The sequence below is a fragment of the Aplysia californica genome, unplaced genomic scaffold (genome assembly GCF_000002075.1).
Source record: "Aplysia californica isolate F4 #8 unplaced genomic scaffold, AplCal3.0 scaffold00019, whole genome shotgun sequence".
Lineage (NCBI taxonomy): Eukaryota > Metazoa > Mollusca > Gastropoda > Aplysiida > Aplysiidae > Aplysia > Aplysia californica.
The window spans coordinates 2,104,422-2,132,013 of NW_004797289.1; the positions used below are offsets into that span (position 1 = coordinate 2,104,422).

Sequence of the window (27,592 nt, forward strand, 5' to 3'; positions counted from 1 at the left end):
GAGAGAGAGAGAGAGAGAGAGAGAGAGAGAGAGAGAGAGAGAGAGAGAGAGAGAGAGAGAGAGAGAGAGAGAGAGAGAGAGAACACACACCAAAAAAAACACGGATTCCGTAACCAGAATTTCTTAAAACTTAAAGGCCAGTTTCTGCACACACTATTCGAAGTACATGTACCGCCGTTGGGCCTGCCGTTCGTGGAGGAATGACCCTGTACCAGTAGGCCCTACTACACGAGTATGATTTTTTACTATCCTTGTCCGTGACACATGGGTGATCATTTATTTGTTCGATCTTGACTTTAGGCGATCAAACATAATAATATTATTACTGTGAAGAACTAGCCTACATAAAAACTAAATTCACTTACTCAAAACCGGCTGTTTGGATATTTGAATGATGATATAGTGGATATCGAATTATCGAATGGAGTATTAGCCCCAGAAGAAAAAAAAAAGGGCTTTCGATCACTGACTCCCTGATCGTGCTTACAGTGATACAATATGATGTAAAGTAGAATGGGAAAAAGTATTTTCCCTTATTAAGATAGTTAAGACGAACGCCATTCATTCAGTTGACCCAAAATGGTAATCAGTTTAGGTATATAATAAAAGCCTAGAATCTACGCATTAAAGTAGAAAAAGACAAACTGGCCATAAACAAAAGCTCATGACTGAATCGTTTCTTGGAATTTGATTCGGACGCGCAAAACAAACTTTTGTTTTTCAAACTTAAATCTATTACAAATTTTAACTCTTATATTGTTATACACGTAATCTATACTTCTGGTTGGGTAACACATATTTTTATACGCTCTTATACTACTCTGAGAGTTTGGAGTAACACCGTAACAACACCAATCAATAATCGAAAAAAAACCATCACCATACACAGTCACAGGAACGAACATTATTCTTGATGTGCAACATGACCCTTGTTAGCTGCTAAAACCGGTGAAATGAAACAAACTAAAACAAAAAAAACCTCCAGTGCACTTGAAATACTTCTTATCCCCCGCCCCTCTAAAAAGTGAAAAAAATAAGGTGAACGGGAACAAAAAAGGTGAAGAGAAACCAGAACGAAAAAAAAATTCGCCCAACGTGGGGCTCGAACCCACGACCCTGAGATTAAGAGTCTCATGCTCTACCGACTGAGCTAGCCGGGCACTGGTTGTGATGGAATGCTAATTATATATATTTCAATCTAAGGGGGGGGGGGGGAATTGCTAAAACTATTTTATGGCCAAGCCAAAGATAGTTATGAGTTTTCTGTAAATCTTAGATATGCCGGTGGAACATTTGATATTTAAATGTCATTGCTTTGCTTGTAAACAATCTTTTCTTTTCCACCTGTTAGCCCTTCTGGGTTTTTTTTTCGGCCTGTCCTTGCCTAACCCCGGCGCGATCGAAGCAGTGGCACAAAAACGAGCTCTTCTGAAAAGGAAGTGAAGAGTTCAAGGACATTTCAGACAAGAACATTCACTTTCAGCAGGTGTTGTTCGATCTCTGACTGTTCACTTCTTTCGGTTTTGCTGACTATATGACACACACCTTCCATCATGGCATATAATATTGCAGCAGTGACAGCCAGGAAAATATTTTCGAGTAACTCTTCGAAATTGTAAGTTGCTTTGTTTTCTGTTCTTTAGGCTAGAGTGCTTAGTTCTGGGCCCTATTATTCGAGGTTGAATTTTGAAGGGTTGCCAGTCTGTCTCTCTCTCCACTCGTCTAATTTATCAGCTGATTGGCCGGTATTTTATGGCCATCATTAGCGCAGCCTCTTTTCTAGGTCCCTAATGTTCTGTCTTGGCCCTACTGTCTCCTTTTCCTGTTTGAAATACGTTGATACTATTGTTAGATCTAGATTCTAGAATCTAGATTTAGATATAGATCTAGATCTAGTCTAGATCTAGAATCTAGTACTAGACTTGGCCTGGACCTTTTACAGTACAGTCGTATCTTCCCAACAAGAGCACATTATTATTATAGTATAGAGATCAGAGTGATTTCGAGCTATTTCTCCTATATATATATAGATCTAGATCTATACATAAAGGGCCATATATATATGTGTGTGCGTATGTGTGTGTGTGCGTATGTGTGTGTGTGCGTGCGTGCCTGTTTGTGTGTGTGAGTGGGCATGTGTGTATGTGTGTGTGTCTGTGTGTGTGTTTAAAGGTGTTGTTGGGGGGGGGGGGGGCGTGGAGGGATTTTTTTTTTTACATCATGAAGGATATTAGTTTTTGCTAGGTGACTAAATGCAAAATAGGTTACTGCCAAGGTCAAGCAGTCTTGTTTTCTCGCTGTACCTTTTGAAGGTATTTTTTAACAAAGTGAAAGTGTATACAGACCCGGTAACCGGGAACAAAGTCACGAAGTATACAGACCCGGTAGGTGAACTCTTTTGTGATTTCGGAAAGTTTCAGCGCCCAGACCCGGTAGTGTGTGTGTGTGTGTGTGTGTGTGTGTGTGTGAGAAAGAGAGAGAGAGAGAGAGAAGTGCTAGCAAAATGTATATATGACATGCCCCAGTTGGCAGGAGGGAACGAGAGAAAGATAGTAAGGGAAGGCGAGCGATACACAGAGAAGAGAGAGAGAGGCCGAGAAATAGAGAGGGTCACTGCTCGATTGAAATTATGCATTGTTATTTTCTTCAAATTATGATTCCTCCAACTCCGAAACGGAGAGGAAAAACGATCGTTCATCGAAAAGACATCCGCAATCTTCATTTAGATCTAGATCTAGGCTAGCCTCGAAACTAGATCAATGATTTATGTCTGTCTATCTAGATCTAGACCTAGGCCATAGATCTAGAAGAACGTAGGTCTTCCCTGAGCCAAGAGGGCGCTGAAACTTTCCGAAATCACAAAAGAGTTCCCCCACCTGGTCTGTATACTTTGTGACTTTGTTCCCGGTTACCGGGTCTGTATACACTCCCATTTTTTAATGAAGTATTGTCCGGGAATGTTGCCCCAACCACAACTTAAGTATCTGAATATTCAGACATTTTAAAATCTCTAGCTCTAGAAATTGAATTTTATGCAAAAAATGCTTCATCTCAGTCCTCGCAAAATGGCAGAACTAATGAAAGAATGACGCCTAAATCTCGCAAATAACAAAAAAAATCTCGAGATCGGGAACCGTTCGGAGAAATAGAGTTCAGCTTTATTTGCCCGAACGTTCGGAGAAATAGTCACTTCGTTATTTTTATTTTTATACTTGCCCCTTCAGTCTTCAGTTTCATTTCGTACCTTGTGAATCTAGTTTGTTAGTGAGCACTATTCTAATATTTCAGTGACATCCTCTATTTTAAAGTATCTCTTGATGTTATTTTTCTAAAAAAGATAAATTTTTTACCTTCAATTCAATCCCACTAACTCACTGCTTTTTGGGGGGTCAAACTGCTTTTATTGGTTGCTGCAGATCACACATAAAAGGAGCACCTAGCACAACTCTCTGTGATTGGCCCAAATATAGAGATGGCATATTTCCGCCATCTATTTTTGTCGTCTTCGGGGCTTCCCTCGCCAGTTGACTAGATCTCATCGTGGCGGGCCCCGCTTTGCCGCTTCCCCCGCTTTGTGCGCAGTGGGCTAAATGACTAGATCTAGGTTTCATCGCCCACTGCTTCGGCTGTGTACGAGCGCAGGCTTGTGTGTGTGTGCGTGCGCTTGTGTGTGTGTGTGTTTGCGCACGCATTTGAGAAGGTAAATTTATAGAACGAGAATTGCGGACATTGTTTTTAGATATAACATAAATTAATTATAAAAAACCCCAGCGAAATCTCTTCAACATGTGCAGTTACTGGCAAGGGAAACCCAAGAGTCTTGGGGGAAATCCCGGAAGACGACAAAAATAGATGGCGAAAATGCGCAATCTATATTTGGGCCAATCACAGAGGCGTGTTAGTTGCTCGCTGCAGCTTCATGTCATAAAAAGCCACTAAAAGTGTCGCAAATCAATCATTTTCAAGAAAATGTTTAACTTAACGGCAAAATATCAAATTATGGGTTAAAACAGGGGGGGCCCCCCCCCTGTAACCCCCCAGTTGTTTTTTTTACCTCCGGTGGGGGCGGGCAGGCCCCCATTGGTCCAAAGCACACAAATTACTATGCAGTGCTAAGTGAAGTAAGTGATAGAGAGCTCGATTTAAACAAATCAAATATTTCAAAAGCCATTAATTTGCAATGGAAATGAAGTTGATATTCATGTTCAAAGCATCAATACCTAGTAGTAAAATGAAATGGACGACTGGTAGCTAAGGAGATGGGAGGGAAAGGAAAGGAATACCAAAAATATTAATTTGAATATACCCACTTTTCGTAATCCACGTGTCAAGGCCAGATAGAATCAGGTGCTCGTCAATTTTTGAGTGTGTGGTCAGTTGTTGGTATTATTTTAAAGCTTGTTCATTTGTCTTGGTTTCGATGAAAAAATTACCAATCAATCTGTCTTCAATGCAAGTTGAGATATCTTTGATTGACGGAGGTAGGGATCATCTTTTGTTTCAGAGGTAAAATTAGGGGGGAAATGCCAGCCAAAGTTTGGTAACTTCCAAAGCATGAGAGTTCTTGAAAGAGAAAATTTACATTTGTTTGGCCTTTAATCAGCGTCTTTCTGTAAAATCCACACAGCAATGTTGCTTTTAAAATAAATGGACATAAAAGGTTCTCAGCCAAAAATTAAAAATTCGATAAAAATTGTCGGACAGGAAGAAAATGCTGTTTTCTTCCCTTTGATTATTAACTTAAATGTCATTAAGTAAGTAATTTCAGTGAATAGACTTTTTAAAGAAGGGATGGGAAAAGATTAGACGTATAATTGAGGTAACAGGCTGGTTACTATTTTACTTAGGGTTGTTTTGTGCATACACCAGGACCTTGAGTTTTAAGATGCAAAAGAATGTTGAAAATTCCATTCTATGACAGAGGTCACCCCTGCTAAAAAAAAAGTTGTAAAAGTAATGTCATCTGAAGGTGACCTTCTTCTTAGCTGAGAAATTCTTACACACTCTTTAAGAATTCTTGATGAAAAGATGAAAGCAAAAACAGCAGGTATAAGTGCACAAATATTTCAGTATTATAATTTATTAACTAAAAAAGCACGTCATGTGCTCAAATGATTTATTATTTGATCAAATGAAAAATTTGATCCCATTATTCTGATTATTAGTTGCTATTTTTCTGTTTAGCTGTTGTTATATTTGTTTTTTATCCCCTTATCATTCTAACAGTGCTCAGAGCTGCTATGTCATCACTCGCGGCTCTTCATCGGATGGTCCTCAGGAACCAAAGAAAGAGCTTATTAATCATTCTCGTGTCAGAGGCATTGATATTCTAAGAAACCCCAAACTCAACAAGGTATTGATTGTGGTTAAACTTTTCTCTACAGTTTTGTCATATTTTAAATGAAAGTAAGAGGGGGATTGGTACTCTATAAATTTGGGACTAAAAGAGTGTATTTCCTGAATGCACTGTGTGACTTGGATCGTATTCCTATTTAAGTAACTTGCTTTTTAATGAGGGTAAGTAAGGAGGGAGGAAAACAAGTAAGTTGTGTAATCATGTAATGTTTTTAATTGCATGTCTCAGTTCCTTTTCTTGGTTATGGAATATTATATTATGGTTTGAGGATGCCTTTTGATGTGTATATGTTTTTTGAATTTTCAAGAGAACAACATGAAAACTGTGACATTGTCAAAGTACTACTATGACAGCATGAGTATCCCTAGTTGTCTCATCATATTTGCTTTCTCTCTTATATGTATGTTGACCTTTGGTCGTTTCGGAAAGTCATATTTTGTTGTTGACACATTTCAGATCCAGTTTGAGTAATTTTGTTGGATATCAGACTGACATGTAAAACTTTCTTTATGAAATGATTTTAACTTTTCTGTTGCCTGTAACTTCCATCAGTCTGGTTGTAGTGAATTAGTTTTGATCTTTCGAAAATGTGTGCTGCACGTTTGACACATCCATTTCTTCTTCCTGTTTGATAATGTATGAATATTTGTTTGTGTTTCCAGGGAACAGCTTTCACTTTGAAAGAGCGCCAACTGATGGGAATTCATGGCTTGGTGCCACCAACAGTCCGCTCAGTGGAAGAGCAGACGATCCGTGTCCTCACTAACTTTTCTAAGCGCAGCAGCGATTTAGATCGCTTTATTTACCTCATGGCCCTGCAAGACAGAAATGAGAAGCTGTTTTACAAAGTAAAGTGTTCCTGCTTTACTTTTCATACTGCTGTTTTTTTTAAATTATTGTCACATTCCATTAATTTCTCCTCTTACTTTAATGTTTTCATACTATATAGAGATTGCTATACCAGCAGTCTGTGAATGCTATGTTTAGCTGTGTGTCCCTGTTTGTGACCATTCTACTCACTGCAGCCAGCATTTTTTAGGCACATTTTGAACTAGGTTAAATTACATATCTGTAAAAATAGAATAATGTTGTCTACTACTAAGACTACTACAACTGCATTGAATATTTTTACACACACTTATCTCTGCACATAAAAGCATTCTTTTTTTCAGCCAATCTTCGTACAGCTCAAAATCAATTGTTGAAAATTACATGAAGCAATGACATGTGAATGGCTTGTGAGTGAGACTTATAAATTTATAGCTACTTAAACTATCTCTTAGGTAATTTGTACTGCTTTGATTATAAAGGAAACTTGAACCTTGTGTTTTCGTGCTAGATATGCTTTGTTGTTAACTGATGTTCTAAATAGAGCTAGATTGACATTAAAGTCTACTTCTGTCAGTTTCGTTTTGGCTAGATAAGTCTTTTGTGTAGCTCTTCTATTTTTTATGTGCTTACTTGACATGGAGGTAAAACTCTGAAAGAATAGCCACTGGTTTCCTGGAGTTGAATAAATATATCATGTGTGATGTACAGTTTCACTGTATCAACCAGTGTCTGTGTGACACACTGCGCTTTACTGTTGTTTTCAGACGACACGAGTTCGATTCCCCAAGTTTTTATGGAGCATCTCAGTCTGTCTGCTGGAATGTTGTTTCCCTGTCCGCTGGCATTGGCCCTGACTGGTGGAAGTCGAAATAGCCTGCTTCCTAAATTATGTCAATTGTTGAAAACACTTATGATTATTAATATGTGTCGTGATGTGGTGGAATCAGGCACTCATCAATTTGTGGGCATATGGGGTTATTGGTACCATCATAAAGTCTGTTCATTTGCCTTCCTCTTGGTGAAAAAAATACCCATCTATCTTGAATGGAAGTTGAGATATTCGATATTGAAGGTGGTCAAGGTCGCATGGTTTCAGGGATAAAATTAGCAAGAAAATAGCCACCTAAGTTTGGAGACTTCCCAAACTTGAGAGGCCTTAGAAACTGTAAGTTTACATTTTATGCCTTAAATCAATATATTTTTCAATAAGATCCACACACAAATGTGTTTTAATATTAACCTTTAGGGTGTTGAGTCCAACAACAAAAAATTCGATAAAAATTGCCAAACGGACATAAAAATGACAGATTCTTCGATTGTATTATTTTGACGAGTGCCTGATTTCACCACGATGCCTCACATATATAAATACCGTATTACCTTATTTTAAATCCCTGTTTCAGGTCTTGTGTGAGAATGTGGAGGAGATGATGCCCATTGTGTACACCCCTACCGTTGGACAAGCGTGTCAACAGTATGGCGTTGTGTTCCGTAGACCCAGGTTGGTGTCACATTTCTTTGTGTGTGTATGTGTCTGACTCTGGACTCATTATTGCTTATTTCGCTTTGGGTTTTTTTCTGCCATTTAAGAGTGTTAAAACAAGTGTTTGATTACAGGGAAGAGCTCTGTTTTTTAGAGGGGGGATTTTCCTTTAATTTCTCAAATCACGGGTGCTCTGGTTTTGCCTGCTACTTCTTTTCAGTGTTATTATTATCTGAATCTGTTCCAAATGGTTGGTGTAGAGGGGGCCACTGGTAGGTCTTACTTCTTTTCTTTCTCTTTATATATTGTTTGTCTGTCTTTCTTGCTTTCTCCTAGCACTAAATGGCCTTTGTCGCATCTATGTGCTCCTCTTTGCAGAAACAAACAGACAAACAAACCATAAAGCAGTCGGTTCCTTGTCAAATGTTGTTTTTGTCTCACCGATGCTTTGTATACTGAAAGTCAGCAAATTTGCCAATCTACCGGTATGGATTTCTCTTTTGTCAACATCAACTTGGATTTTTAATCTGCTCAAACCCTTGTTTTTGATAGCTTTGAAAAATGTTCTCTTGATTTAAACATTTTTTAAAATCTGTTTTATCGGAAGTCTTTCTTTTCAGGTCATGAGTGATTAGTTTAATGTCCACTGCTGTGTTTTTCTTTCTTTTTTTTTCCCTTTTTTTTTTTACTCAAGCATATTAGCTATAAGGTAAGGCAAAGTTACTGGCAATTTGTTTTTCAGTTTGAGAGCAGGTATAATCTTTTGATTAATTTGATTCATTCAACAAACCTTGTCTTATTATGGAAAGCATTGTTTCCTCCTCAGAGGTCTCTTCATTTCGATCAAGGATAAGGGGCACATCTATGAGATCCTCTGCAACTGGCCAGAGAGGAATGTTAAGGTAATGAGAGAACAGAATCTTTTCTTTCCTCCCTGCCTTGACTTACCTTAAGATAGCAGTCCATGAGCGTAGGTTGAATTTTATACACTTTTTAAAAAATGTGTGCTCCCATGAGATCCCCTCTACCTTCTTTTCAGTTGTGCAGGTGTCTGAGGGTGCCTCCTGTTGAAATGTCTCCCTTATCGTTCACCCTTCCACTTTGAACTACAACTCAAGAGCAGCGGTTACAAGAACCTGGATCACTTGAAAAAAATATGGAATAGGTTATATAAAAGCCTTTAATTTCTTCTGTTAAGGCAATGATACGACTTGATAACAGCCTCTAATTTCTCACGTTAAAGCTAAAATAAAACTTAAAAGTGACAGGTTGTTTGAATTATCACTGTTATGTTGTGTTCCATGGGTGGTTGGCAGGTGCTCTGGTGTGGTTTGCTCCTTCTTTCCTACTGAGCATCTGGCATTCTCATCTCTCCTCTTTCTTTTTTGTGTTTGTTATTGTTACTCTCATGTAACACTTTTAATCTTCGGCACTTGTTTGACTTGATTGTGTTGTAAGTGCCGCAAAACTCATACTAAAACTAAAAGCTAATTGTTGTGTCCCTCCACAGGCAATTGTTGTGACAGACGGAGAGAGGATCCTCGGCTTGGGTGACCTGGGAGCGTATGGTATGGGTATCCCTGTGGGCAAGCTGTCCCTGTACACAGCACTGGGTGGCATCCACCCAGCCAAGTGCCTGCCCATCCTCCTGGACGTCGGCACCAACAATGAGGTTTGTGGACTTTTTTTTTCTCACAGAAGCTTAAAGTGCGTTTGAGCTGCATCACAGATGCTGCAGTTGTGTTGCCTGGATTTTTTAATGCTTGTTCAAAATTCACAGTGATAATTGTGGATGGTTGGAGAGCATCACTGGAAGGTCCTATTGTTTTTGTTTCTTTCTGCCTTTTCCCCCTGCACCAATTGTATGTGTCGTGATGTTGTGGAATAAGGCGCTCATCGATTTTGGGACATTTGGAATTATTGGTATCACGCGAAAGCTTATTTATTTGCCTTGGTTCCAATGAAAAAATTACCCATCTGTCTGGAATAAAAATTGAGAGATTTGCGATTGAAGGAGATGGGGTCGCCTGGTTTCAGTGGTTATATTAGCAAGTAAATGGCAAACAAAGTTTGGTAACTTCAATTGCCTGAGAGTCCTTGAAAAATGAAATATTATATATTCTCTGCCTTTAATCTTTTTTCAACAAAATTCACATGGAAATGTATTTTTATGGACATTAAAGGTGTTGAGCCTAAAAAGTAAAATACAATGAAAATTGTAAAGTGGCGAGAAAATGTCTGTTTCTTAGATTTCATTATTTAGACGAGTGTCTGATTTCACAAGGATGCCTCACATATTATTTTGTAGGTGTACTCTTTACTCAAATAAACGAAAGCATTGATGATGCAGTATTTCTGCCTTTCTCATCAGATCACAGTGACTTTTCCGTGCTCACAGCAGTTTTCAAAATAAAATACTTTCACAGGCATGGTCATGCTCACACACACACACACACACATGTTTTCAGGCCCACACACAGACACATGCACAAACAGGGCTGACATGTTGCAGGCATTTGTCAGTATTTTGCTTTATTGTTTCATTGAATGATAACCATCCCGTAAGGACAATAGTGAATGTGTACCGTCTGAGTTGGGTCTAACATTTTAAGAGATATTCCTTAGCTGTCAGGTCTGATTCTAGGCAGATTCTGTTTTATGTCTGTAAAGTCGTCACAATCATTTATGGAAGAGCAGTAGACATGTGGGAAAAATTTTCATAAAAGTAATTATTGACTATCCTGGCGATGTTGAATAGGTCTCTGCTATTCTGTCATTAATGTGGTGAAATATTGCTTTTTTTTTCAGGTTCTGAAAGATTCATTAAATGGGTTCTTCATGATATGATACTTTCCAGGTGTTGGAGTAGTTAAAGGAACTGACTCAACTTTTGCCTAAGTGAACAAATTACAACCGTTGCTAACCTCTCTGAGATTTTATTCTCTTCGTGTCTCTATTATTTTCAAGAGCAGGGGATTGGAGGGCAACATGGGTAGGTCCAAATTTTTCTCTTTCGCTCAATAGTTTCTGTCTGTCTTACTGTTTCCCCGTGCCAAATGATCATTATAGTATCAATGTGCTTCTCTTTACTCAGAGGAATGAAATGATTGTTTTCCAGAAACTTCACGAGGATCCTCTGTACATTGGCCACTGTGAGCCAAGAGTCACAGGACAGGAATACGATGACTTCATAGATGAGTTCATGCAAGCAGTAGCAAAAAGGTAGTCGAGTGCGTTAACCCCTCTCTGCACATTTGCAGTAACAAGGCCTAAAGAGAAATTTAGAGATAACATTCTATTTTAAATAGTATAATGTTTTCATTTAGAGAAACATGAATCTTTGAATACGTTATAATAAATGTTAAGATGATAGTCTTTATGTCTTTTAAAGAGTTGAATTAGTTTCTTTTATTTTTGTGTCAAGAGAAGTATTTACGTTCATATGAACTGTAATGTTTTACGGCTGTTTAATTATGATTTAAGACTTTTCACAGTGAACATAACAATTGAAGTGAAAAGAAAAAGGACAGAGTGCACACCGAACAAAAACAGAAATTAAATACTACCCAAAAAATGGGTTTCGTAAGTTGCTGTGCGTTTCAAAGCTTGTGGATAATGTTTGCACTTTAAATAAATTGAGCTCATTGAAATGTTTGTTGATGTGTAGAATGCAAAATTTAGCAAATTTTGACTTATTTTGTTGTTCTCCATATTCCATTTTCTTGTGTTATTATTTTCCTTTTTATGAATTTGGCCCATAGTCATGAAAGAGCCTATTTTCACACTCTGGTAATAGTACAAAGAATATAGCGGAGATATTACACTGCTATTCTTTTTCAGATATGGCTACAGTTGTCTGGTTCAATTCGAAGATTTTGGAAACCACAATGCTTTCCGCTTTTTGGAGAAGTACAGGGATGTTTACTGCACCTTCAATGATGACATCCAAGGTGAGTCTTCTGCTACAGGGGAAAAAAACAACCTGGGGCTCTTCTGGAGGGGGGGGGGGGGGATTAGGGTATCCGTCTGTGTGTGGCAAATGTACGAGTAAGTGGATTATGCTGCACTCAAATGTTGCCAGAAATGGGATTTGTGGATAATATTGAAAGAGGTTAACCTTCCCACAGCAACCATCTCTGATGTGTCACGCATGGTCTGGACGTAAATGAAGTACCTAAGCCTCAACTCTAAGAGTTAAGTTGAAGTTAAACTGGCATGCCCCTTTTAATTAAACTATTTTTACTTTTCTAGGCTAAAAAAAACCAACTTTTTAAAAGATGCATGATATCGTCACAACTTTTATCAAAATATCTATGTTGATTCATGTTTGATGAAAAAAACCCGTTGTACCAACTAAAAGTATTGAATGTCATCTCTTGAAGATTTCACAAACTATGTTGTCATGGAAATGATCAACACAACATGTATATGTGTGTGCAGGTACTGCTGCCGTGGCTGCTGCTGGTGTGTTCGCTAGCCTGAGGATCACCAAAACCAAGCTGACAGACAACAAGTTTTTGTTCCAGGGGGCAGGAGAAGTAAGTGCAATTCTTGTCCTCAGATATTTGAACCCCTTATGCCGGTAAATTAGCCCAGGGTGTAACTGTCAGTTTCTTGGTAAGGCTGGCTCCTGTAAAGCTGCTAAATCCACTCGGGGCATATTTCTTAGCGTCCTGTAAGACCGGAGCTCCTCGGGGTGACCGAATAGGGAGTTGTCCAGGTAAAAGGGGGGTGGGAAATCTCAAAGTTTTGGATTCAAAGGGTTAAAGTGCTGTGTACAAAAAAACATTAGCATGTCTGTTCCTCTCAGTAAAGTTGAGTCAAAGAACTTAAGCGCCAAATCTCTTTAGTAGATGGAGGATGCCTGTTTAAGATTCACTATTTCTAATCTGTATTTGTTGTGATATTTTTAAAAAAACTGATTGACTCGCTCAGTCGAAAAACTCTGCTAAGTCATCTTTTTACTACGAACGGTTTTCAGTTCAATATTTAGATTAAATTTCGAAGGATGTTTCAAATCTATCTTTGGGGCATGCCTGGTTGCTGAAATGCCTGATGCTACAAAAAGTTATTTTACAGATGAAATGTAAATTATATTTGTCTCGTCACACGGCACACCGGCAGTGGAATTTTAATTGCAGCGGGGGGGTTCCCCGTCGAGCGCCTTACCACGTCGGGGTAACGGGGGTCAGCTCCCTGTCGCCCCTTTGTCTGGGCTGACTTAATTTTTGGTACTTTTCAACGCACAGTTTTAGGTGTATCCTTATATTTATGGTAATTACTATTTAATGCACCTGAAGCATGCATTTCTGCTCTTGAGACTGAAAAAAATATGGACATTGTAACTTCTCTGGTTGTTTCGTTAGACGCGCTGAAGTCAGCAATGCTAAATTGTAAAATATTTTGGACAGGTGTGAATAAAAAAAATCGGTATAAACAAAAATGGCGACGACAAAAGCTGTCGAACTTTTAGAACATGAACGACATATCATTGGTGCAGATGCTCAAAAAAGATGGTATATTCACATATTATGTAATAGAATTCTGTAATTTTGCAACTTTATCCATCTGGAACACAATTCGCTTTGAAGTGATTCCCAAAAAAAACATTTTTATGTGTCTAATATAATTGTGAATACAGTCAAACCTGCCCTGACGGCCACCTCTATAAGACGGCCACCTGTACATACGGCCACTTTCCATTTCCCCCCTTGCGTTTTTTTGTATATAATTTAACTGTGTAAAACGGCCACCTGTACAACGCGGCCGCGGCCACCATATTTTGACACACAGCCCCTATAACACTAAGCAATAACACCTGTCTTAGACGGCCGCCTTAGTGACTCCATTACGTTTTGTCATAAATTGTGCTTTGGCCCCTGGCGTGGTGGGCCGGCCGCCATAATTCAATACCCTATCTTTGTTGTTAGGTAGTCCCTCCCACTGTTGACCAATAGGTACCAATTTTCAGCTGCTGGTGAGGTAAGCGTGTGATCCCTCATAACCCATAAGCCCCGCCCAGAACTCATACACAAATCGTAAGTGAGATGAGTGGTCCCTGTTTGCCCAGTCTGTAACAAAGTAACAAAGGACATCTACATGAACTTGCGACAGAAGCGTTGCTCGTTCTCCGAGTGGTGGCGACCAATGTGTTTGTTCTAACAAGGCACTCGGTCTTCCTCGTCTTATTGTCACCCTAGCGCAAAATCAGCGACAAAATAAAAATTACAAACAAAATACAAACCAACAACAACAACAAAAACAATGCGGCTACTTTCGATTGGGACCCCAGATGGGAATGGTTTGTTTTCTTCATCTTGATCAGTCCTGCCTAAGACAGCCACCTGTCTTATATGGCCACTTTTCTCCTTGACAATAGGTGGCCGTCTTACACAGGTTTGACTGTACTTGCATATTTTCTCGAAAGTTTATCAAAATAACCCTGAAGTCTCTCTATGAAAAAGTACAAATAGATTCTAGTGCCAGAATACATCTACAATATAATACACGAACAGTATCTGTTTCACTCCAGAAATTCCTTATTTTTCTTAAAACATTAAGTCTATGTTTTGTAAGTTGACTGAATAACAGGGTTCACTTCTCGTAATTGGGTTATAAGAATAATTTCCAGCTTTCCAGTGACACTGAATCAGCACCATACTTTTCCAGCTTTTATTTTAGTTTCTAAGACCATTTGCAATAACTGACAATGATCTGATTTCTTTACATTCCTAAGTGTCTGTGCTTATTTGTGACACCAAAACTAAGAATGAATGTGTTATCTGTCATTATTTTAATTCCATACAAGAAGTTTATCTCTACCCATGTATTTCACAGTTTTGTGTTTTTTTTTAATGGTATAATATATCTTTCTTTGTTGTATGCAGGCTGCCACAGACACTGCATGATTCATGAACAAATGCAGAGTAACTTTCTCTTGTTTAATGGTAAAACAAGAGCTAACGCTGAGTGTCTCTTATAACTTGACTATTACTACTTGTGCAGATTTAAGATTTCTCATGGTAAAAACATGATATTTGTAGTCAGTTTAATTGGAGTGATCTGTCGTCCCATTTTTAAATAAACAATCATTTATTCATTAAGTTTGTAACTCAAATAGGACAAATTGGGTACTCTTCAAACACTTGTCTGGAACAAAAACTAAGGAACAGGAATTTACCATACAAGGCAGAATAAATCTCAAGACATTGAGCTTTTAGTGCATCAGTGTAATGGCTTGCTGTGTGGGATGGGGAAGAAGTTATATCGTTTCAAACGTAGATAAAAATGCGAACTTTTTAACCGACACCGGCAAAGTTGCTTCAGGGCTCATTAACCCAGTGAACCTGAGCCGGGGAGCTCCAGCGGGCTGCTGAGTCACCCTAACTAAAAGTAACAGAATCCGGTCAAAAATCTAAATTTTGAGTGACCCTTTATTTATTTTCTAAGAACTCCTTTGAAAATGTGCCAGTGAAAGTGTGTTGCTCTGAGAGTCATTGTCTTTATCTCCCTCCCTCTCTTTGTTCCGTTTCCTTTCACCCAGGCAAACATCGGGATTGCTGAACTTTTGACTCTGGCCATGATAGAGGAGGGAGCAACAGAACAAGAAGCGAGAAGCAAGATCTGGATGGTTGACTCAAGAGGACTCATTACTAAAGTAAGTTTTGGTTTTTATTCTGCTCTTTTTGAACAGGTTTTTATACTTTTATTCAGGAAAAGTAAATGCCTGGCTGACAATAAAACCACGTTGTTGTTTTTTAAATCAAAGAGTAAAAGTTAAGTTTGAATAAAATATCTTGTGCTTCTGCAGGGTCGCCCATCTGGAGGAATCAGTGGTCACAAGAAAGAATTTGCCAAAGATTACAAACACATGGACAATCTGGAGGAGATTGTTGAAGATTTGAAGCCGTCTGTTCTCATTGGTAGGTGGAGCTGCAATGGTGGAGGTGTGGTGTACAAGATTCACTGTTTCTGCTCTGTGTATTTGTCCATGATGTTACAACTTCTAAATAGATTGATTGACTCACTCAGTCGATTAACTCGCTTAACTCTATCAAGATATCTTTATGTTAGGAACAGATTTCAGTTCAATATTCAGATTAGTTGGAGGGGGATACTTCGAAACATCAGTGCTACTATGATGCCCTCATGGCGCTATGTGGCCATTATTCTTCTTAACTTGATGTGAACCGCAACTCGGCTCAGCACCAATGTCGTGTTCCTTTTGTTTGTCTGTTGTGTAATGGTTAGGTTTCTATCTGTGCTGTCAAAAGATGTGAGTATGATTCTCAACAAGTAAAACGTTTTTTAAAGTTGTCTTATCTCTGTCTTTAATCTGGGGTGTAGTGTTCCACTTAGTCCTGGTTATCCAGTTGAACTGTCACTTCATGCAAGATCTAGATTGTGTCAACAGGAAGATAAGACATATATATAGATAATGCTAAGCCCTAAAAAAAAAAAAAATGAAGACATAGGTTACAATTCATTTGTTATAAAACATTTGATGAATTGATCTGCTGGTCCTCAAATACAAATAAAAAGTCAGGCACTGTGAATACAGTCGAATCTGCTCTAGTGACCGCCTATCCATGAAAATCACCTTTACCAACAATTGCTTTCCCTCATCCCCCTTTTCATTTGTGGTTGGTTTGAGGGTTCCTCTGGTTGGTTCTACTTCTTTCTTTTCCATCTGTTGTTTCTGTCTTTCTGTCTTACTTTTTTCCAGCACTGAATGACCATTATTGTGTTAATGTGCTTCTCTTCACTCAAGCAAACAAACCCCTTCGAATGTTTTTTCTGTATCATAATGACACTGTCTAAGAGGATGACCTGGTTAAGATGACCACTTTTCTCTCTGGTCGGCAACGGGTGGTTGTCTTGAGTAGTTTCGGCCATAGTTTAACTGTTCCATGAGATAACTTTCATGTCTTCTCGCACCATTAAGATCAGAAAATCTTTTTACCCTTTTGAAAACTAGCTCTACGTAAATCATCTTTTTTAGCCTGTTGAAAAATGTTGAGCAAACTGGTTACTATCATTTCAATCATTTACAATGTTCTGCTGTGCAGGTGCTGCCGCCATAGCTGGAGCGTTCACGGAGAAAGTGATCCTGTCTATGGCAGCTCACAACGAGAGACCCGTCATCTTTGCCCTCAGCAACCCAACCAGCAAGGCCGAGTGCTCGGCAGAAGAGGCATATACCCTCACAGAGGTTAATGCTTCTGTTTTTTTGTGATAAGATCATGGGATCATGTAAACTGTTTTGAGCAGTCAGAGATAACTTTTTCAGCTCTGAGCTTTCGTTATTATATTTACAGTAGTCTCCGCCTAAGACCCACCGCTTACGATTCTGGTTCGCTTAAGATCCCGCTGTTTTAAGAAAAAATAATTTTTACTATGCAAAAGTCACCCATAAGGTCCCGCTCTGATTCACTCTGAAGGTCTACATTCGTCTAAGATCTGACATTTCAGATCATAATTTGCGGAACAAAAACGCGGGCGGGCACAGCCAATCAACCAAGAGTGAAAAGTTGAGATCAATAAACGGTCCGTCGCGTTTAAGATCAGCCACTATCGTGAATGTGATCACATACACGTTGGTAAAACTCGATGAAGGGATACAATGTTTGCCAGAGATGGGATCACACCGGGGTGTGAACTGACCGACACGTTTGTTTTCCCCACACATCGCACTCACACCTGAGCTCTCCCCATAAACTTACATCACTGGGTGGGTGGGTAAGGCCTACATGTTCGCTCCAGGCGGGATCACATCGAACTGTGAACTCTTCCTTGACCATTGCAGCAGTTGTCTCTACTCCCGAATTTGCGAGACAGACTGAATTTTAATTGGTGTGTTCACAATGTTATGGTGTGTAACGACAAAGGCAGTGGGGGGGGGGGGGGACTCAGTCAGAGATGGAAAGCTATGAATTTTCGACAGCTAAAGGGGAGGGGCAACTGGATAAGTGTAGATCTTGAGACTCATGATAGGATAATAAGTGAAAATGGCACACCTCATGCACTGTGATAGGTCATCAAGGTTAACCACTCTTTGCCCGCCATAAACTCACCAAGGGGTCACGTCAGTTCATTTTAGAGTGGAGGGAGACCATTTTACCGATTGTGAGCCTTAACATGGATCACCATAGATTCTTCCCTGGGTTCGTCGGTTAAGATCCCGGTTCGCCTAAGATCCCGCATTTCCTTGCTCCCGAGCACCGTGATCTTAGGCGGAGACTACTGTATATTAAAAAATAAAATTAGGTGCGAAAATGAAGTGTTGAATCGTATTCCCAATACAATGGTCCCTGTCTAAGAGCCCGGTCATCAGAAAATAGAAAAAGTAGGTGCAGTTCTGAGTGATATGCATTGTTTTAGATGCAAGTTAGAATCAGAGGATTTAGAGTGAATTTTTATACTGTGTAATTGTCACGATGATTTGATGGCGTGTTTGAGACCATGAATCAGCACCAGTTGCAATGCTGCATTAGTGAAGGGGAAAGAATGACAAAGAAAGGACCAGCTTTTATAAGACAATCCGATGCTTCGACAATATGAAAAGGTTGACGCTTACATTTGACGTGCTTGACAAATTTCCAGTGCATGCGTAAGAAAATGTTCTGTGTAAGTGTGTTTGTAGTGTGTAAATTTTGTCATCCATGAGTCCACACCAGCTCCTATCCATTCACCCCAACCTGGGGAGAGTATGGTAAAACAGCGCAAAACACTTGTTGCCCTGAGTTTCTTTGACGGAATCTATTGCAAATTACCGGGAGGTTGGGGGGGGGGGGAGAATTCTGCTATTCGGTTAGAGGGAGTTCTTAGGCCAACTGGGCTCTTATGTGGAGCTCTCATGGATGGAGACTGCTGTATTTTGCTGCTCATATTAAAAAGACTCTTAGGAATTCATAGCCTTGACCTTGTATAAAACAACTGGTTAGTACCATATCTGAATAAATATGATTAATTTTTCTTTCTTTCTTTTTTTTGTCCGCCTTTTTAAGAAAAAATCTCTGGACATTTATCATGTCATGTCTTTGTGACCCATTTTATTTCATCTTTCTTGTTTTGTTTCAGGGCCGCTGTGTGTTTGCCAGTGGGAGTCCCTTCCCTGCCTGCACTGTGAACGGAAAGACCTTCTACCCTGGTCAGGGCAATAACGCCTACATCTTCCCGGGGGTTGCCTTGGGCGTCATCACATGTGGGGTCAGACATATCGAAGATAAAATCTTCCTGCATGCTGCTCAGGTAAGTTGTTTCATCAGTGTTGTCACTCATTTTGTGTGTTTTGATTTTGACTCCCTTTTTTTCTCTCGCAGGTCTAAATAATCATAAATTTGAGGATGTGTTTTTATTTAACTCTTGCAGAGTCTGGTTTGATCTGCTCTTTCTGCTTGTGGCAAGAAATACTATTGGCTGCCTTATGTTGTTCCCAGCCAAATATGGCTGCTACTGTGCCAACTTGCTAAACATTCTCAACTCAACTCTTCTTCATATATTTTTTTGTATGGTTATTTCTTTGTAAGAATTCACAGCTCAACATAGACTGGGTCAACTACCCCCAATTCTTATTTGTGGTATATTTTTTTTCCAGTGTCTTTCTAAGCTGGTCACAGATGAGAACTTAGCAGAAGGCAGATTGTACCCACCACTGAATCAGATCCAGGAGGTCTCGCTCAAAATTGCCACAGAACTGGCAGAGTTTGTGTATCGCACCGGCGCAGCTTCTGCCTATCCGGAGCCCAAGGACAAAGAGGCGTACATCCGCTCCTTCCTGTACGACACAAACTACGAACAGTTTGTGCCGGACACTTGGGAGTGGCCTGAGACCAAGTAGATCTCACTGTGTGTGTAGAGTGTAGATTTCTTGCGTGTTGATGTGCTCATCGCTCGTGTCCTGACACAGCCAAGTTTTATCATTTTTGTAGTGTAATGTGTGTGGTGTTTGATGAGGGGCAGAGAGAGAGAGAGGGGGTCATTTTGTTGGATACCAGATGTTGATTTTAAGTTTAAGATTGAGTTGCACTGTTGGGTGATGTGAAAGTTTTAAGGTGTCTTTTTTTTCACCATTGCTATTTTAAGTTTTATGCTTTTATCAACCCATGCTTTGCTGTACTTTAGTATGATCAATTTCTATTTTACTCTGTTTTGTATTTTTTATGCGTCGAGGTGCTCAGTAGAAGGTTTATAAATTGTGGGCAAAAATGTAACTTAAGATATTATGGTAGAAATATTTGAAGAACTTCTGAACATTTACAAAAATGTCTGATGACTTTTGGCATTCCGTGCATTTTTGTTTTGTTTTGAAGAGAAGTTGATATTTATAGTATGAGGAAAGCTGAGAGTTTTGTGCCATCAAATTAGAGGATAGATAGCTTTTTATACATATGATGTTTCTTAGTGACTTCGGAGACATGGGCCATGTGTTGTCTCCAGTGCTTCTGCTTATTGTGTTATTTATATCCTCATAACAATAATTCAAGAGGAAGTTTCTGCTTATATTATATGAGTAGTGTGACAGTGTGTGGGTTTATATATATGTATATATATATATACCCTGGAGTTTTTTCTTGTGTATTGGTTCTTCTTTTCATGTTTGCCGTGAATTATTTTTTGATGAAAACAACAACAAAACAGAGTGACAGCTAATGGCAAGATGTATACCAAAGAAAAGTGATGCATATATCCTCTATGTTAGCTTATGTCTGCAGATGTAGAGATGGAAATGGGACATGCCTGTGATCCAGAGCAATAAGGGAATATCTGTATAGTATAAGGTTGGTACGGAAGTCTGCCTGCCTTGCTAGGCATTCATGGTCAAACGAGTTGTAAGGATGTGTGCTGATAATTTTGTACATGTTTGTAGCTTGATTGTAATTGTAATGAGCGTATTCAAAAAGTGCAATGGAATATTTGGCTTAAATATTCTCAGTTGCCTAGATAAGATCACTTGTACTTTTTATATATATTTTTCACTTTGGGTATTCTTTTTGTGTAATCTTTTAACTGCCTGCTTTTGCACGTTTGCTTTGTTTGGAATAGGCACTTGTAGAATATGATTCTGTGGACAAGGTTTCCAAATGCTTTAGTTGATTGTAATTTTTGGGTTATATAAGCATTATATATAAAGGTCATCTGACCATGCCAAATTAGTTCTAATGGATCACTTGCGAAGAATCTCAAAGCTGAAAAACTTATATGTCTTTTCACTACATTGTACTCATGAAGTTGTACAAAGTTTACAACATCAATTGCTTCGAACTTTTACGAACATTTATAAATTGAGATGTTGCCTATATGTCGCACTTCTCATATCAGGACTTGGATATCAATATCACAGACGACATAGAAGGCAGATAGTATGGGAAAGTGGGTGGAAGTTATATAAGAGCATAAGATGAGAATCTTAGCTCGTTTCTTTTTTTTAATTCTTTTTTTTTTGGTGGTGTTTTTTGTACATTATCTCCACAGTGCTGTGCACCCTGCTTGTACTTTGTTTTGTCACAATTTGTATTTTAACATGCTATTTATGTGTTGTACTGTATTTATGTCTGTGTCTTATCCTATAAGTCAATATCTGTGCTCTGTAGATGCTGTGTTGATGAAGGCAGAATACAATTTTTTTCCCCCTGTAGTTGGAAACAATCCTCAGGTAAAGTTTTTGTCTTGGACAATCCCCAGTCCTGTTGCTATCGCCTGTTTTCTGCGATACTTTTGATAAGTCGCTAGTAAATATTTTCCCCATGCCCCCACATCGTGGACATTTTCTGTCAAGATGATGGAGCACTAGATTTTATTTCTCTCTTGTCAAAAACTTTTGGGTTGCTTTCATATATGGTCAAGAGGCTACCACTAACCCTTTTCCCTTTGAATCTTGGGGAAGGACAAAAAAAGACTGATGGGTATTTATTTTGATATGTTAAGATGTATTACAAGTGAATTCTAAAGCCCCCCCCTGGAATATCATGACTACCATGCAAGACAATGAGTATATGATGCATACTCTCTCGCTAAATGTGTTGCAAGTGTCATAAAATGCTTACTAAGACATAGATACTTTCTCAAACAGAACAGGTGTGCAGGCATTGCATTAACTTGTGGTGAGAGGTGTATGCTTCCTGATGTCCGTGTCACGTTAAAGGACTTGTCTCGTCCTAGCTGCCGTTTGCATTTTACTTCAATTGCTTCAATAAGTTTCTTATTTTTACCACTGTTCTGTTTAAGCTCAGTGCTCAGTGCTGCTGTCCTTTTTTGCATTTACGACTGTGTTTATATTTTAAAGTAAAGCAATCTCAGAACAAGTCATTTAATTATACACCCTCTCTCCACACCACCTCCTCTCCACACCACCCCCGATCGCCCCTTCCCCTTATTTATTAATTGTTTTTATGGATTCTGTGTCACTTTCCTGTATTTTTTATCTCTAGTTTAGCCTCTCAAATTTTCATTATTTTATTGTCCTTTATATTGATGATATGTGTGGAAAATGTTTTTTTACCCTTTTGGAATGGAGATCAAAGCTCTTATTTTTGTTTGTCACCTGTGACGGGCTGATATGTGATGATCCACTTGCAATTGTAAGTGAATTGCCTTAGTGAATCTTTTATTTAGTGAAAATTAAATAGTCATATAAGTCAGTAACTGCTATTTATTAATGTAAATAGCATACCGTTTCCCACATTTGAGCCAAACGTTAAATCTAATGAAACTGTTTTTTTAAACGCTGTATATTTGTAAGTTAAAAGCAAAATACTGATATTACTAACAATTAACACATTGCTGGATCGACTTTTGCTTCTCGTACCACACTTTTTTCAAGATTACCTAAACTAGCAATAAGCATATCATCCAACCAAATTCTATCAGCGTCGTGGCTTGCCATTTATGTGGTTCTCACTGTTGTTTTGAGATTTTAAAAATTTTATAACTTAATAAATTTCACATATGTGTTTCTTATTGTCAGGGTTTCTTTTTGACATTCCACTATGGTCAAAACTTGAACTACCTTCTAAGCTTATCTTTGGTCTCAATATCTGTCACTGGTTTAAAAAATATTTGTCTAAGCTGACTGTTCCAATTTTTGGTTGAAGACTTATGGGCAGAACTGTTTTAAGAGTACCAATTGTGTTATCCTGTAGCTTCCACTGAACTGACCTGTGTTTGGCTTACGTTTTCTGCCCCATGATCCTTGCCTTAAATAAGACTTTCTTCTTTCACTACTTGATATATCACTTATTTTTGCATGCTCCCTGAATTTTTTTATTTTAATTTCTTAGAGCATATTTTGAAGTACGTGCGTGTATGCTTTGGTGATGAAAGATTGTTTAATACGACTGTGTGAATGACATAACTGTTTGAGTGCTTGTTGACAATGTATTCTTGCTTTGGCATCAAAATGTCAGTGAGATGACTGCCCTTGTTGCTACATGTTGGTCTTCTGGTCAAGCTGTGATTTGATTCTGTGCGTGGGACCCACTCACAGGCTGGTTTCTGTTGTAATTTTTTGTAAGTGATTGGTTCATGGAGCCAAAGTAAGCAAAGGTTGCTTCACATCACAGTCTAGATTTGCCTCCACCTCCCTCACCTGTTATATACCACATAAATTAGATAGATGGCTCTTTTTGTCTTTTTGAATTGTGTGTGTATTAATTATTGTAGGTTATGAAGTCTTATGAAATATAGCTATAATAACAAAAAAATTGGACAACATGAAGAACATTTAGGAAGACCTGGGCATTTGAATCAACAATATGAGCATGTTGGATTGTTCTCTTTCACACTGGAGACATAGATGTGTTGGGTATTTTAATCATCAAAAGGAAATTTGATTGTTTTTCATATAATTAAATGGTTGACAGGTACTGCAGTACTTTTGTCATCTGGAAGGAAAGGAAATACTAACATTAGACTTTAATAGTTAAGAGGAAGAGTCAACTCCATTATATAGAAGTAAAAAGCTGAAAAATCAAGGATATTCCAGGTCAAAGGAAATGACAACAGAAAGTTGTTTTTTTAAACATTTTTTTAACCAGTTGTAAAGCAAAGGCATGATAGAAGAATGAAAATGAGGAGGAGGAGAGGAAAATCCAAATGAAAATAGAAACAGGACATCAGTGATTTGCTAGAAAGTATAGGGACAGCAGGACATCTTGAGGAAGACACAGAGAAGAAAGAGTTTCTGTGTTTAAAAAAAATAATTGTGAATTATGTTCTAAATTTTGCTCATATATGTCAACATGAAATAATGCACCTTTCCCTGAAGTGATATCATGAGCTTTATTTTACCCAGTATGGGTCAGGACCATATTGTAAAGTCACATCTTGAGTAAATCCCCTGAATTTTCACCAGCTTCAGTCTGTGACTAGCTTGCTGTTTGTGGCTGCTCATTTATCACAGACTTGTTTTTTCCAAGGTGCAGAAGGTTGAGGCATTCTCCACTCAGGAACCCTCTTGTCCTGTCACTGTGAGAGCCCTATAATGGGGCCAGATAGATAGTTGTGGTGAGACCTGGTTGGCGATGAAAGCTGTTTTGCTCCTCTGTTGAGAGTTATTACAGGCTCAATGCAGTTGAACAATGAAAGTGATTTATGTAAGATGCAAGATCTCTCTTACGGCCTATGAGTTACAGCTTTGGAAAGTGGTAAGATGATAGAACCATCAAATTGGATCTTACATTTATGGAACACGGTTTGTGTTTGATTCTCATGCATTTGTTTGTAAGAGCCTCTTTAGAGCTTGAACTGATTCATGCAGACTCTGAAACTTGAAATATTTTGTTTTCCAAGTACGGTAACAGGTTCTGAAATTTTAATTTGCAATTTTTGCTAAATTATTCATAATTTAAGAGACAGAATATTATGCCTAGAATGATCAATACAAGTGTACCATCTACAGTTACTCAGATTGTCAGAAATAGATGGCAATATGTAAATTTAACATCTATGAGCAATAGATTTTTATGCATGTCTTACCAACATCATTTTGAAAGGACTATGTCATCAATGGTATCTTTTTGTGGATATCTGTTTACTTACATTTCTGGAAATTTCCGTCTTCTATATTGGCATTTTTATAATATGCTGGTCCTACAAAAGTTTGTGTATCTGATATAAAGACTTTCGGCCTTCATTTTAATAATACTTAATCATTGTATTTGGTTGTTTTGGTTTTTTTTCTCCTTTCATACTTAATGTGTTTGCTGTAAAAAAGCAAAAAAAAACATTTATTACCTTAGGCTACAGGTGAAAATATTGTGCCCACCACAAATCTGGCTTCCGTTCTAACAGCATTTGCAATGTATATTTATTAATGGACTAGAAATGTTTAGAATTTTTCTCACACGTTTGATTTATTCCTTTTGCATTTGCTTGTTTTTTGCAGCTGCGAATGTCAGGAGACTTTTTGTCAAGTTTTTAACTGTATGTAACTTCACACCTGGGCATTTCAAATATAATTATAGAAGTTTTAGAAGTCTCAAAACTTTTCTTCACATGACCCCACATGAAGTGCTGACGTTTTACTGGCCCTTTTGACTTACCTATGATAATATGAAAAGCGTCCTTTTTGTCCATACTTTATACTTTATATGATCGACCTAAGTTTGATGAGGATTACTTATAATGATACAAGAGCATCTTGTCCTGATAGATTGCTTTTAGAATGTTTTTTTTAAAATGTGATACCCTTCATGTCTATATCACACTTGACTAAATGATTTTTAATTTACACGAATGATTAACTGATTTTTTAAAAATTATGTAATCTTTTTAAAATACTCTCATTACTTCTGTATCTGTCAAGTTTACTTGAACAAATCACTCAATGTGGAATGTAATTTATTTTATTTTGAGTCATTGCACACCTTGTGAAATAATGATAATTATTATTTAAATTTATTTGAAATTTCCTTTTTTTAAATTGGACATATCTAAAAATAAAAAATAAAAAGATTAAACACTCAAAAGAATCTCAAATTTTAGAATGGTTTCTGTCAAGAATAAAAGTAATAGAAGATATTTAAGTTCCTCAAACAATTTTTTAAACTTTTATTTTGTTTCCAACTTCATTACTTCCCTGTCTTAAATGTTTGTTGGATTTAGGTGAAAAGAGGAATAAAGTTGTATTTAGACCTGTTTGTAGACAAAAACTTTTCCAGCGATTCTGATCACCTCACATAATTTGATGTTTTGAATTTGTCAGCTTGTTATACATTATGTGTCCAAGAATCTCTTTTAAACCATTCAAAATCAAAATCAGATTTGTGTCGAACTTGTCTCTTTTTAATTCAGCTTTTATTTTTAAAAAGTATTTTGAGTAGTATTGCATGGCTGTTAAAGAAGAATTGGACCTGAAGTATAGTCTGTATAGTCCATGGAAATGCTTTTTCAATCTGCTGAATCAATAACAACAACAGCATCTGTTAGAACGACGTTCCACCATCAGATTAATGCTGTATTCATAAGCTTTGTGTAAAGGACATTAATTTATTCATAGGTTTTGTAACTTGTGTGGTTATTTCAGGTAAATTATGATGTAGTGTATTGTTTGGTACAGTCGCTTCCCATAAAAGGTATAGGTAGTAAGTGAGTGTCATTGTCTGAGAATGTTAGAATTCTTTAGGTGGTACTACTGAGAGTGAGACTTCTAAATTCCTGCTTGGCTCTGCAGAAGTGTGTGGGATACTGCATATTGTTGTCTTTTACATGTTACAGGTCTGTCCAATGTTCTGTGTTTCTGCTGTTCTCTTGTTCAACCTTTGTGTTCTCTCATATTCAGGTGTGTATATATATGTATGACATGTCTGTCTTTCTCTTTCAGTAACTGCCTTTTTGTTTAGTCGTTGGTCAACTGATCTGTTTAGGTTTACCAGAAGGGGTTCCGTTTTCTTTCCTCCTTCTATATTTCTGTCTCTTTTGAACTCTTGGTAAAGAGATGCTTGAACTATATTTTAAAAAGCAATATAATGTGCAGAGCATGTGTCCAAATAGATGAGAGAAGCCGTTTTTAGAAGTAAATTACCCCATCTTTGCCCTTTCCCGTGAGATATGTGCTTTTCTCTTTCATAAATCATTATTATATCTTGAAGAAATAAATACTTTATGGATTCGTTATCATATATAGATTTTCCTGAAAAAGATCTGATGGAATAAACATGAAATGTATTTTGTCTATTGTCAGTGGGCAGTTACAAATTCCTGCATTCTTGTCCTCAGTAGTTCTAGATGTCTCGTTGGTCCCGGTGTTTGTGATCCAGTTATATTAGTCTCTACAGATGTACAGAAATATATCAGAATTACCGATATCTTTGAATATCTTTTAATTTATTGATGGCCATGTAGGGTGGTGTTTTGTTTAGATTGGGTTGTTTTGTTTGCGGTGGGTTTTTGGATGTAGGACAATGTTCTATTGTTAGTAAAGTGAGTGTATCTATGCCATAAGGTTGTATTGTAGCCATTCTTGAAAATTTCTTTATTTAAATTTAGAAATTTTGACTGATGACGGTTTTCTTTGATGGCAATGGTATAATTTTAGACCAATGAGGTAATGTTAGAAGTGAAGGAATAGTGTTAATACACTTGTGTGGGTTTTATTTTATTTTACATTTGTCTGTTATGAAGACAAGCGTCTTCTTTATCTCCCTCTCTAGGGGTTTTTTTTTTTAAGAGTTTAAGTCCACGTGCTATTATTACCACCGTCCTCAGAGTCACATGTTGATGGTTTACTATGATGTTCTGCCATTATTATTTTGGGTTAATATTTTTATTTTTTTTTATTATCATTGAGTGCACAAATGTTTGTAGATTAGCTTTACTCAAAAGATCCAAAGTGAAATAAATGAATTTTGAACAGCAATAGAAACCGACCGTATTAAGTGTTGTTTTTATTCTTGTTAGTATTTTTTGTTTGTTGTTTTCCTCCA

General features: G+C 37.8%; 1 protein-coding gene and 1 non-coding gene across 2 annotated transcripts; one reads left to right on the plus strand and one right to left on the minus strand.

Moving 5' to 3' along the window:
- Positions 1-1,087: 1,087 nt before the first annotated feature.
- Positions 1,088-1,160, minus strand: TRNAK-CUU. Its single transcript has one exon. It is a non-coding gene; the product is annotated as a tRNA-Lys (tRNA).
- A 267-nt stretch (positions 1,161-1,427) lies between these two features.
- On the plus strand, positions 1,428-27,532 carry LOC101848488 (NADP-dependent malic enzyme). Its single transcript, XM_005090571.3, has 14 exons — positions 1,428-1,615; positions 5,227-5,353; positions 6,019-6,204; positions 7,591-7,688; positions 8,497-8,572; positions 9,181-9,342; positions 10,789-10,892; positions 11,511-11,620; positions 12,111-12,208; positions 15,214-15,327; positions 15,481-15,592; positions 16,739-16,881; positions 18,750-18,920; positions 19,267-27,532. The coding sequence occupies exons 1-14, from the start codon at positions 1,554-1,556 to the stop codon at positions 19,507-19,509; spliced, it is 1,806 nt and encodes a 601-aa protein (XP_005090628.1). The 5' UTR covers positions 1,428-1,553; the 3' UTR covers positions 19,510-27,532.
- Positions 27,533-27,592: the final 60 nt, after the last annotated feature.